The following is a 12,868-nucleotide window of genomic DNA, read 5'->3' on the forward strand; positions in this document are numbered from 1 at the left end:
TTAAGTGCGAAAAAAGTATGGAAGATTTAAACTATAAAAATATTTCTTAAAGTATATAGTTAATTATACATTAAATATAATAGCTTTTTATGGAATGCATACAAGAAAACTTTATTTATTCGCATTAGGACTTCATTTTATTTCAATCACGTTAAAAAAATAAAAATATCGTTTTGTTCGTTACATAGTCTTTCGTTCTCGACTCGCGTCTATTTCTAATTATAGCGTACGCTGTTGTGATCAATTATTCTCTCATAAAATTTCAGCAGAAAAAGTTAAAGCAAAAAATAAAAATATCCCTACGATAGAAGGTCGAGTATAGAAAGAAGGAGGAAAAACATTGATCCTCATCGAGATTTATACATTTAGAATGAACTTAAATCTAGAATCTAAGGAATCCATTCGACTTCGTTCGTTTCGTAATTCCTCGTAATGGCTGCTCTGGTGTTCGCCTCAGGTTTGCTAGTACTTTTCTCTTCACTTCCGGACAATTTATGGTATACTTTGCTTCCTGCACTGGCCACCCATTGGACACCATCGCCGATTTTTTCTCCAGCTTTACGAACCACGTTTCCAAGGTTCTCAGCTGTAAAAGTATTCGGATCCACGTTGATGTCCAGACTATTGTTGCCGTGAGGACATCCAGATTGAGAGATGATGCTCAAATCAAAAGGATCCACACCGGACTGGGCCAAAAATTGGCGTATCTCGTCCACATAACTCTTGTCTAATTCTCGGTGCCTGGAGAGGATCGTCGCACTTTGACGATGAGCGAACGTCAGCTTCTGGCATGTAAAGATACCAGCGTAGTTCACGTAATCTGTAGCGAATACTACGTGAGACGCACTTCCGGCTACACCTTTAAGTAAGTTAAATTGCTGGTTAGTGTGAGTAATTGGACAATTCGTTAGGGGGAAGTTGATAGCGGAGCCAAACACTCACGTGTTTGATGAAGTAATACTATAATATTTCATTTCACATATAGTAGACAATATTTTATTTACATATAGCTTTAGTGTAGTACCATGCCGCTATATACAAGGTGTTCCGGCAATTGTAGTACAAGTCTTGCTTTCAAGTAAACAGAATTCGAAGATCTTTTGTTGACAACTAGATTTAATACACGCGCATGATAAATTTCCAAATTTACTTCCTTCCAGAACAAAGTCTCTTACGAAAAAATTGTATTCTACATTTTTTACTTATTTTCACGTATAGAACAACCTCTTGTCGGTTGTTTACTTTTGTTCAAGCCAGAATTAGTCAAATTCAAGTACTTCTTGAAAACGAAGCGTATGAAACAATTTTATTCTATATTTCTAACTTGTTTTTTCATGCAGAATCAGACTATTGTTGACACGATTGCCGCAATATCCTGTGTATTTAATTGTATATATCTTGTTATTCCATTATTTGTTTAAAAGAATGCTTGATCAACTCACGTAAGAATATATAAGAGAGTTTATCTCACACATTCAAATCGAAAAAAATTCAATAAAAATCTCAAACGATTTCAGACCAGTTAACACCGCATATCATGTTACCAAAGGCTAAAACCATAAAATTGAACTCAGCAATGGCACTACTTTACCATGACTCAGATTCTCCTTAAATCCTTCTGGAACGACAAAGATATATATATTTCGTGGAACATGATCATGATACTTACTAAGAGGAAAACGAACTAGCATTCGTGCCGGCGTACTCGGCTCCGGAACGCTCAATTCACCGGTGTAATGATACTCGTGCTTCAATGGCGTAAGACCTGTACATAGAGACGTCGTTTCATTACGGATAATTCATCCCACTTGCCAGACAGTTATCCTATTGACATGCTTTTATGGGTCCTGATGGGATCCGACGTTCACCTTCTTTATTAATTCAAAAGCTTTCAACAATATATACACACCCGACGCGTCATCTATAAGAGAAAATCTTGCCCTTTTCGAAAATTCGTCGTCGATTATTGTTACTATAGTTCATAATGCCAGATGCACCTTTACAATCTCTATTATCCTTTGTGTCTCTACGAATCTTGTTTCAGAATTTTCTCCTTTCATTGTTCCTCTTTGAATTTTAGATTTCTTCAAATTCTGAACACTTTTTCTATCGTTAACCACTTCGTTTTCATTCGACTGCGAATGTATATGCATTTATTGAAAATTTAAAGATGCAAAAGTACATAGAACGCAGGTAATGCCCAAGAATATCATAATATTATACTATTTAAATATGAAAAATATTTAGATTCAATGTCTTTAATTCTATTAATAATATATAATATTTACGTGAGAGGTCCTCAATTTATTGATCACCTGGATTTTCTTTTTCTTACCTAATATTGGGTGATTGGAATCCTGCGTTATGACGTATTCGCCCGGTTCTTCTCCACGAGTATAGTTGTAAGTGATGCAATTGCTAGCAGTCGATGTTTTCTGGATTACGTACCACACACCTAAAAACTAAATTTGCTAAATTATTATAAACATATGACAGAATGAAGTTAAGAAAATTTATTATAGACGAAAATATAATTAACATACTTTGTTCATTTGAAATCCCGGCATGGGTGGCACGATGGGGCAAGCCCCCATGTGATATGTGTGTGACCTAGCCAGGATAAAGCACCCCAGTAGGAATGTTAAAAAGAATAGGGTCTTCATCTGTGAAAGAAAATTTGTATATTAGAAAAAGCGGAAATGATAATTATAGTAGTGACCTTCTTATTATTAAAAATTTTAATTTTTATCAAATAACACTTCTAATTATCAGCTATATTTCTACATATCAGGAAAATCCCCGAGAAACAAATTATAATCATCCTAATTTACAGAGTCAGTGATTTAGTAAAGATATATCAATTATCAATAAATTTGTCTACATAGTTTACAAAGTCAATGATTTCCCTATAGCAATATAGTTCACTTATATAAAATTATTTTTATCTTTATTTTAAGATAAATGTATACAGATATCTCATTTCGTAGAATAAGTCATAAATGATAGTTGTAACAGTAAACAAAGAAACTTAAGCTTAAATCGATTCATCGTATGTAATTTAATAATACGACTCATTATCAGGGCTCTTGAACCTGAAACAAAGAGCAAAAACCATAGCACGTCCGGTAACGCTTGAATTTTCTATAGTGACAAAAAAAATATCACTAAGAGCAAAGACTAAGATCAACCTTGATGACCTCAGGGCTCAGTTCCAGAAACTATTTATCACAAGAGAAAAGTCATGTTTCTTTTATTATTCACGGTTGAAAGGAGAACGATATATATACTTCGCGCCACTACAGCACTAATTAGCGTAAGACAAGATAGACAGGCATCAAGTCTTTGTTTGTAGAATTATAGATTTATATAACAAAGTAACAAGCCAAGAACCTCGATTCGCTTAATGCTATTCGTAGCACAGAGATATTTCTCCTTGAATGAAGAAAAGGAACTAAATTAATACCATTTTATCTTAAATACCTTACAAGATATTTAATAAAAATTAGCATTTTTAAAATGTATTTAATAAAATTTATCAATAAAAATTACTATAGCAAATACTATAATAGAGTATTCTGGAGCATATGAAAATATGAATCCTGGTTAAATATATCTACTCAAGTGGCGACTACCATTTATGGCGTATTTAAATTGCAAACGCAAAGATAAATGCAGGTACAACGTACCTACTGATGTAAAACGTAACGCGTTTAATATGTTAAATTAAACGAGCATACTCACTGTTAGGTGACGTTGTCAAGTTCTGAACTGGTACTGTAAACAGTAGCTTCAGTGGAGGATTTTATGAGACATTCCCCACTCTCAATCCAATTATGGGTCACGCATACTTTGAACGGATTAAACACGTTGTTTCTAAAGAATCTGTAGAAGTACATCGATTTCTTTTGTTGCCTTTCGTAAATCTTTCTTTTTTTTCTTTTCCATTATACTACAATGTTGAATTATTAACAGAATTAGTACAGAACACAATATAATTAAGCCATCTTTGAACATTCTGAATCATTATTTTATAACTACACGGTGTCATTTTTATAGAAAAATGAAAACAACAGAATCGATATCTTTTTTTTAAATATAAAACATCATAAATATGCAATATCCTATGATGTTAAATTTATATTTATTTTAATAATAGGTTATTGTTTGATGATTTATTACATACAAAATATGAGATAAAATTTTCTAGATCTTATACGTATCTTTTCTCACAAAAACCAGTTTGTTTACGTCCATTAAAAAAAGCTGAAGACACGGGTGCTACATAATTTCGCTATACCGCTGCTCGCGATGAGTCATCCTTGTTCGTAACTAAATCAAGTTAGTCGTTCTAGGAATTGCAAACATCACGTACAGTTTTATTCTTTTTATTTCTCTGTGTAATAACGTAACTTAATTTACATTATGAAATAAAAGAGAACTGAAAAATCACACTTACAATAAAATATAAATCCTGAAATTTCACGTTTAGATAAAATACATTTAAATAAAATGTAGTCATTTATTTCATAATAAAAGTACAAATGATATATTTTCTTAATAAGCGTGTGAATTTCTCAGTGATACATATAATATGGCAACAGCGATATATTCTCAACTGAATTCCTAAGACCTAGTGTGCTATCTTCCTTAGAATACTTACAATGCTTACTCCGAATTGAGAAAAATAATTTTCTTATTCAATATATAATGCAATGATATTTAAGAACACTTGTGAAAGCACTTATTTTGGATGAAATGAATAAGTAATAAGTGAAGAAGAAAAATCTAAGGTAAATCCTAAAAATATACAATAATATCACCACACAGCTTCATCAATAACGTTACACAACTTTTATACAGCAAAAATGAATCATTCAAACATTAATCTCATACACAATATTTTTTGCTTGAGTATACAATGATTTATTATAACACCTATTAAAAATTTGTGATATTGTTCGAATATATTATAGCAAAACAAAAGTTCGTTACATAAATCTTCCATAATGTGAAATAATGAGTGAAGTCATAAAAAAAATTGTTAAATGCGTTCATACGTACGAATAAATTAACATTTCAATATACCCTGAGACATATTCTCTATGCAGTCACACAATTAAAACGTTACAGTATCTGTGTAGGATATATTCCATCCATTTGTATCAGTCTTCGGTATTATAGCGATGGTATTTTCGACATATCTAAATCGTTGAAGTAAGAGTGTTTCAGAATAGCACGTGCAGATATTCTATGCACAGGATCATAGATAAGCATCATTTGTAGCAGATCAAGCCCGTCTGCGTCTAATGTTTTAACTTGTGATTCCAAATTATTTGTTATCCAATTTGGAAATGTAGCTTTATAATCTGACAATTGTGTTACGCCAGGCCATATCTCTTCGGTAGGTGTCCTCAGTATCCTGCAAAATATCTGTTATTAATTTATATTCTATTAAATAGCAACCTAACATGCTACTAACATGCATACTCAACATACCGAAATATTCTAAACAACTGATCAATTTCACTATCTCCTTGAAATAATGGTTTTTTTGTTGCCATTTCAGCAAATATACAACCTATACTCCAGATATCAATGGCACATGAATATCTATTAGTACCAAGAAGGATTTCTGGTGCTCTGTACCATAAAGTGACTACTTCATGTGTATATACTCTGACTGGTATGCCAAAGGCTCTCCCAAGACCAAAATCTGCTACCTTAATCAATCCTGATTTGTCAATTAATAAATTTTGTGGCTTTAAATCACGATGCAATATTCTGCGCTTGTGACAGAAAAGAATAGCACGTGTAATCTATAAAAACAAATTAGAAACTTATTTCAATTTCCACAAAAGTATTATATAACATTTATTAATCCATATAAGTCTATGACCTATCTATTACTTGATTATATTAACAAAGTTATTTGACTTAATATGATTAATATCAAATATGACTTGCCTTAAATCATGATATAGTCTGTGTAATGCAGATTTTATTTTATATATTAGGAATATATTGAATACCTGAAATAAATAGGATTTAACCATTTTTGGGTCCATTAACTTTCCACTACCCAAAGTATCCATATATTTCTTTAAATCCATAGTAAGATATTCGAAAATTAAATATAATCTGGTCTCTTCCATCAGAACATCCATTAGTCTGACAATATTGGGATGTGGCAATTCTTTAAGCAAAGAGATCTCACGAATCGCTGTGGATGGTATTCCTTCATCGTCGCTTTCTAAACGAATCTTTTTCATTGCTACAATCTCTCCAGTTTTCTTATGCTTTCCCTTGTACACTACTCCATATGTACCTAAAAAAATTTTGTTTGCTGTAATACTACTCTTTCATTTTCACATAAAACAGCAAAAATCACAACTTACATTACAAAAACAAAATATAAAAAATATACTCATAAGCAATTACTTTACAACTCGATTAGATTTCTTAATAACTACAACTTTTAAAATACTTATCTTTATTAAAAGGTTATTAAACCTCGATATGAAACACGAGTCTAAAATTTGCAAACTCAATAATCAATTACAATATAAATTACATTAAAGACTAGTTGTCTACATTTTTACATAGAGTTAGACGAAATATTTTTAGATAACGAATAAAAAGAATTCTTGAGCAAAAAATTAGTTAGAGAAGCCCAATTTACAAAGTACTATTCAAACCATTTACCTTCACCGATCTTTTCAATTTTCACGAAATTCTCCATGATAGATGCTGGTTATTAAATAGGAAACTGACAGATATATTCTTTTAAACGTTAATATTTAATATGACTTGAATATGTATCAGAAAGTTTCCACGTATACCGTCACGTAACGATTAAATTCAAACGTCGGTACGCCATGATATATACGTTTGAATGTGCAATGTTCGGTATGGTTCGTGACAAGTCGGCATTGCTCTGGCCAATCCTGGCATAGATACGTCACAAGTTGCAATAGTAACGCGCTCATGGAAGTAGAGCGGTTGCCAGCTGTTGCTTGTAAGCCCGCGTTTTTCCCCTATCCGAATAAAAATCGTAATTATTAGACTGCAGATCTTTAAGCAATTTCATATTTTTATTAACATAACTAAAGGAATGGAGATAATATTTCTTATATATATTTTTGCATATTATGTGCATTTTGTACATCTTTGCACCTTTAAATTTCCCCATAAATGCATAAAAATCCACAGTCTAGTAATTAGAATCACGAAACAGATTATATTTTAAATGAATGACTTAACGATATTGAGTTTTAATGAATTTACATAGCGACAGATGTTTTTGGATCTAAATATTGAAGCGATTCGAAGTTAAGATCCAATACTTAGAATTTTAGAATCCTGAATCTTTCAAATTTGTATGACTCTTGAAAGTTTTGATAGATTAAATAATTTTTTAAATTAATAACTTCGTCACACGAATTTTATATATTTCAGCCTGGAAGTCACGATATGTTGAAATATACTACAACATAGAATTTAAATTTTTACGAAATATTATATTATATTTGTGCATTTTCTTCCAAGTCAATCACATTGTCAAAATGTTGTTACTCACACTACAAAAAATTTAGTAACGTGGGTCACCGACGATCCCCGTGGTGATCAACGTGTTAAAGGAAGATAAGAAGCTCGATTTTTATTCATAGTGTGTAACCTAATCTGCGTTAAATTGACTTCGGATCTAATTTATGACTTCAGTTATTAAAAAGAAAAGATTCTTAAAGTCATTTAAGAATGTTTATTTTAAGAAAAGAGAAAAAAACATGATTTGTGTCAATATACCTCTCATGTATTTGTACATACAGCATACAATGGGAAATTATATAAATTGGTGTTGCAAGCGCATTCGTAGCATAACAGGACTGCAGTCTTTCCCACTTTTTTTTCATGAACAAAAAATAAAAAATAATCATCATCGTCATCAAGTACAGAGTACTTTTCTCATCCACATCCTTAACAAATTTATTTTTCTTTCTTCAATGTTTACAATATAATTACACAACTACAACAAGATTGCTCGGATGTTTTATCTTATAAGCTTTGCGATTATTTTCTATATTTTCTATTTAGAACGACTTCGAAATAAAAACTGTTTCATAATCAACCTGATGGGATTGTCAAAATCAACAGGCAAAAAACTCGGTTGCACCTGTGCTGAGTGTTATCAATCCTATACTCAGTTTAAAAACGGTTCTCCATTCTATCGGGGGAATTGATAACCACCGGTTGCATAGCCAAGTCCAACACCACGCTGAGTGTGTGTTGTAGCACGTGCTACCTCATACTGTTGTTCCATATTATTAAACATTTCTTCCTGCTTTTTCAGTATATCTGGTTTAGCACCCGCTGCCGGAGTAGTCGGCAAATCATCTTTAATGCCCATCAATCGTTTAAACTTTGCCGTTACTTTCCCATCTTGGTCATGAGTGAACGTTGTTCCCACCCAGGTGTTTGCAGTAGAAGCTGCTGTAGATGTTTTACCTTCATCTTGTTTTGACTGCAAATAATAATATTTCATTAAATTAAAAAGATTATATTTCAATGTGATTATCACAACGGAAAAATATAAGTATATTGTTTGTTTACAAAACAAACTGTTTATAAAACAAAATAAAAAATATAAGTATATTGTTTATTGTTGTACTTGGTTGTATTAGTGTACTTTGAAAAGTGTACTTTGCTATAACATAGTTACAAACGAAACCTTCTATTCGATCCAAAGATAATATAAGGTTTTTTTAGCAACAGATGACAAATCCGTGAAAATTTATGAGAAAACTAATAACACGCTTAATATTTTCAACATTATCTGAAATCGATTTCAAGAGGACTCAATTTAACAAGAAAACAATTTTGATAATATACGATTGGTTGACGAAATATTGTATTTTAAAGTTGCTCTCATATGAAAACCAAAAAATATGATTTATCCTTCCTTTCCCCTGTGGTCTTCATATAAGATCGATTTAAAAAATCATCAATGATTACCTTATTTGCCCATAACAGTTTCCTCTTCTGTATCTGTTCCGCGTACTTTCCTTGCGTTGCCGTGGCTAAAGGATTATAATAATTCTGTTCGTTTTGAACACCGGGCGTAGCAGTATCACCTTCCGGTGCTTTAAGTTCAATTCCTAATTTCTCTAATTGAGCTAATTTGTTTCTGCCTTTTTCTTCCCTATAACTCATCGTCCTAAAGGGCGGCGGAGCCCGGTCTCTCGATCTAGATCTCGATCTCGTGCGATCTTTTTCCTTATGATAATTCCCGAATCGATCGTCCCGATACCGATCTTTCGATCTGTCGTCTCTAGAATGCCGGCGATCTCGATCTCGATCTCTGTCCCTGTCCCTGCGTCTATCTCTGTCGCTTCTATCCCGGTTTCGATCTCTTCGATCATCGCGATAGTGATGATCTTTATCACTCTTTTCCCTGTCGTCACTCTTCTCGTCCCTACTCGATCCCAAAGAACTCTTTTCCTTCTTTTTATCATCGTCACGAGATTTTCTATCATCGTCCCGACTTTTCTTTATGTCTCTGTCCCTGTGGCTGCTTTCTCGTTGTCTTCTATCATCGTACGACGGCCGACGCCCCTTATCGCTCATATGTCTATTACGGTCAGATTTATCTCCTCGTTTGTGCTCGTCTTTCGAATTTGCTGTGTGATTCTCATGATCAGATCGCCTGTAAAACGATTACGTTCTGCAGGGTATACCACACAGATTCGTATTATTATTCTGTATGTAAGGCAAACATTATGGTGGTAATGTATGTTGCAAGTTTGTTTGTTTTTTGTCTCTTATAAAGTTCAAAGAATTTCATTAATCTAAGTTTAGAGATGAGAATACGCATATAAACAAACCAGCTTACCTCTGGTCTGAGGGGGAAGGTAATGTTCGGGATGAGTCTGTTTTTGATTGTGCAGCTGGACTATGTGCCCTTTCACTACTAGATTCCCTGGACGAATTGTTGTTGTTGCTTTCCTAAAGAAATAAAAATTATCCACGTTACTATACACCTTTCACATATTCTATTAAGCGAAACATAAATCTCAATTTACATTGCAAGAACTATAAGTATAAATCAAACATTCTTTTAGTACCCTCACAGTTTGGCAAAAATCAATTTTTCGCTTACTGCAATTTTGTAGTATAACTTCTCTAGCTTTCTAAACTGTAAGTTTATTCCTTTAAATTGTAAAATTTACAAAAAATAATTCACAAAATTTCAGTGTATGTAAAAATTGAATTTTGCAACAGTTATAATTACCAGGTAAAAATTACTACATCCTAATACTTTTGGTATTTAAAAACAGAGAGCACTCTTAAAACATAACTTTCACGAAAATAACATAGAAATCTTTATTCACTGTAAACTTTTTCCAGTCAAATTTCTGGTAGATGAACAGAATAAAAGGAATATGAGGGCCCTTCATATTTATCTGCTTTAGCAGGTACTTATATTACCCGAATATGTTTGTACATGTGGTTTCTTTGATGGTTGATTTTTTATTAGTGTTACCTTCTTCCAGCTTCCTCTACTCACCTCTGTCTTCTGAATAGGACTTGGGGTAGTCTTGAAAGACCCTCACACAGCATAGACCTTGCCGAGGTGCGTAGATATTGTATCATGTATTACCAACAGAGCTACGTGTTAATATTTTCTCACGAAATGGCACCATTCCCATTTACTTATTATTTAAATTTTAAATATCTCAATCTCTACCCTCATTGTTTCTGCCACGCGGTAAATCAGGCTTTAAGGTCATGTCTTAAACTTCTCAGAATTTTGTACATCATGAATTGTGTTTTGGTAATATTATTATAGCATATTAAAAGATGATGTAAAAATAATAAAGGGTAAGAGTACATTGCATCATAGTGATATAATGTAAACCATATGATTTCACTATATTGATATTAAGTCCAAAAAAAACGTCATAATAAAAAGATTATCATTACATTATATATATCGTCTTATATCCTTCATTAGTATTTTTATAAGAAATAATTAATCACAATTGTTTCAGTTCATACAAAACCACTATGAAACAATTTTTTTGCTAATTTTAATACAAGGCTTTTTAATTTCCTTTGAATGTTTAATACAGAATACAGGTGCAATAGGAGTGCTATTGTGATATTGTATTTTATTTACATGGTTTTGACATGACCTCTAGAAACCAAGTATTGAACCATTTTTTTATATATATATCAGGCATGACCCTATACATATGTACAGCCCCCATAAAGATACCACATCTTCCTAGTAATTGTTGTAACATTTTGTACTTATTATCACAAACAAACATTTTCAAACATTCAATTCCACTGTACCTCACTCATGTCCATTTGTACTGGATCGTAGTTAGCGTCACTGGCCCTTTTATTGGTATCACCATGCATCCCATATGGTATCTTTAAAACACAATATTCAAGATAAACTGTCAAATAATTTACAAGGAACAAATATTTCATACATTGCAGACATTAATTAATATTAGACTAGTAATACTCCCATAATGAATATCTATAAGAACATCAACTAAAACTTTCATACTCTTAATTCATAAATTAATAACTCAAAATTAACAATATTCAATAAATTTGCAATTAGTTAGTTTGCAAAATAGTTAGTAAATATTTAAAGAAACATTTTATATAACAGCAATTTTAACAAATAGCTTTAATGATTTTTATAAATTGTCTTGGTGTAATCCACATAACAATATGCTATTTGCATTGATCTTTGAAGAATAGTACAAAACAATCCGTTCATCTCTAGTCGTTAAAGTAATTACTGAACGTTCTACTAATTCATACATTACAAAATATAATATATTTGAATTACATAAAATATTTAGATCAAATAAGACATGATTAAACAGGGAGCCACTATACATATATTCTTCCCGCGGAAATCGTTTCATTACATCATCCAACATATCAATTAGATTTCTCATTTTACTGACTTGAATTTTTGCTGCAATTCATATTTTCTTACCATACATGTCTACGTTATATACGTATATCAGTGTAAAAATTTCTTAGAACGCAGAGACGGCCTGATAAAATAAATCACTATGCATCTGTTTACGTAGAAAATTTGGCTGAAATGAAAGACACTGGTGTGCCATCGCAGGATTAATGATTAACAAATTATACATTGACTTAAGAACCTATCCTAGAAGCCATGTCGTGTATGTATACGAAAAGTTTCTTAAGCGTCATGGATGCCTAGGTGAAAATACGCCATCAGTGAAATAATCGTAAAATAAACTAATATTTTATTAACAAGTACACACTCACCTTTGGATCTTCCGAATTGTTACTATTGTCTCCGTCACTAGCGTAATTCGCTAACGAATCCATAATGGCGTGAAAACGAGGCACGAACTTCCGAAATTGTTACGACTATCGCGACGCGTCGATCCTAGGCTGCCTTGCGCAGGAACGCCATTGGTCGAGAGTCGAAAGAGAATGTTTAACAAGCGTGTATTTATGCTTTCATAGCGCCTCCATCGAATAAGGTTACCGAGACGGATATGGAAGAAGAGAGATACAGGAAATGCAAGACGAGCGGGGAAATTAGGCGCGAACCTAAAAATCTTCGCACAATTTTTTACCAATTAGTAGCCAATTGATTCAATATTGCGTCACTACATTTACATATATATATATATAAACAGTAGTAGTTAAATGTAGCGCCATAGATACAGCAATATATATATATATATATATATATATATATATGTATTGTATTATACATTATATATATATATGTATCTATGTATTATAATATTACATATGTCATAATGTAATACATTTCCATTGGATCAAAAATACATTCTAT

At 32.2% G+C, this 12,868-nt stretch overlaps 3 protein-coding genes and 1 long non-coding RNA gene across 4 annotated transcripts; 1 reads left to right on the plus strand and 3 right to left on the minus strand.

Moving 5' to 3' along the window:
* Positions 1–84: 84 nt before the first annotated feature.
* Positions 85–3,871, minus strand: LOC117163293 (apolipoprotein D). Its single transcript, XM_033345457.2, has 5 exons — positions 3,742–3,871; positions 2,544–2,663; positions 2,336–2,462; positions 1,670–1,765; positions 85–859 (listed from the first exon to the last, which is right to left on the minus strand). Exons 2-5 carry the CDS (start codon positions 2,661–2,663, stop codon positions 390–392), a joined length of 813 nt encoding a protein of 270 aa, XP_033201348.2. The 5' UTR covers positions 3,742–3,871; the 3' UTR covers positions 85–389.
* A 634-nt stretch (positions 3,872–4,505) lies between these two features.
* Cdk1 (Cyclin-dependent kinase 1) lies at positions 4,506–7,030 on the minus strand. Its single transcript, XM_033345443.2, has 4 exons — positions 6,703–7,030; positions 6,030–6,325; positions 5,497–5,816; positions 4,506–5,419 (listed from the first exon to the last, which is right to left on the minus strand). Exons 1-4 carry the CDS (start codon positions 6,737–6,739, stop codon positions 5,176–5,178), a joined length of 897 nt encoding a protein of 298 aa, XP_033201334.1. The 5' UTR covers positions 6,740–7,030; the 3' UTR covers positions 4,506–5,175.
* On the plus strand, positions 5,261–6,054 carry LOC143303508 (uncharacterized). Its single transcript, XR_013059899.1, has 2 exons — positions 5,261–5,401; positions 5,567–6,054. It is a non-coding gene; the product is annotated as an uncharacterized LOC143303508 (long non-coding RNA).
* A 758-nt stretch (positions 7,031–7,788) lies between the features above and the next one.
* LOC117163273 (uncharacterized) lies at positions 7,789–12,516 on the minus strand. Its single transcript, XM_033345423.2, has 5 exons — positions 12,325–12,516; positions 11,353–11,433; positions 9,887–9,999; positions 9,010–9,700; positions 7,789–8,518 (listed from the first exon to the last, which is right to left on the minus strand). The coding sequence occupies exons 1-5, from the start codon at positions 12,385–12,387 to the stop codon at positions 8,222–8,224; spliced, it is 1,245 nt and encodes a 414-aa protein (XP_033201314.1). The 5' UTR covers positions 12,388–12,516; the 3' UTR covers positions 7,789–8,221.
* Positions 12,517–12,868: the final 352 nt, after the last annotated feature.

This window comes from Bombus vancouverensis, chromosome 13 (assembly GCF_051014615.1).
Source record: "Bombus vancouverensis nearcticus chromosome 13, iyBomVanc1_principal, whole genome shotgun sequence".
Classification (NCBI taxonomy): domain Eukaryota; kingdom Metazoa; phylum Arthropoda; class Insecta; order Hymenoptera; family Apidae; genus Bombus; species Bombus vancouverensis.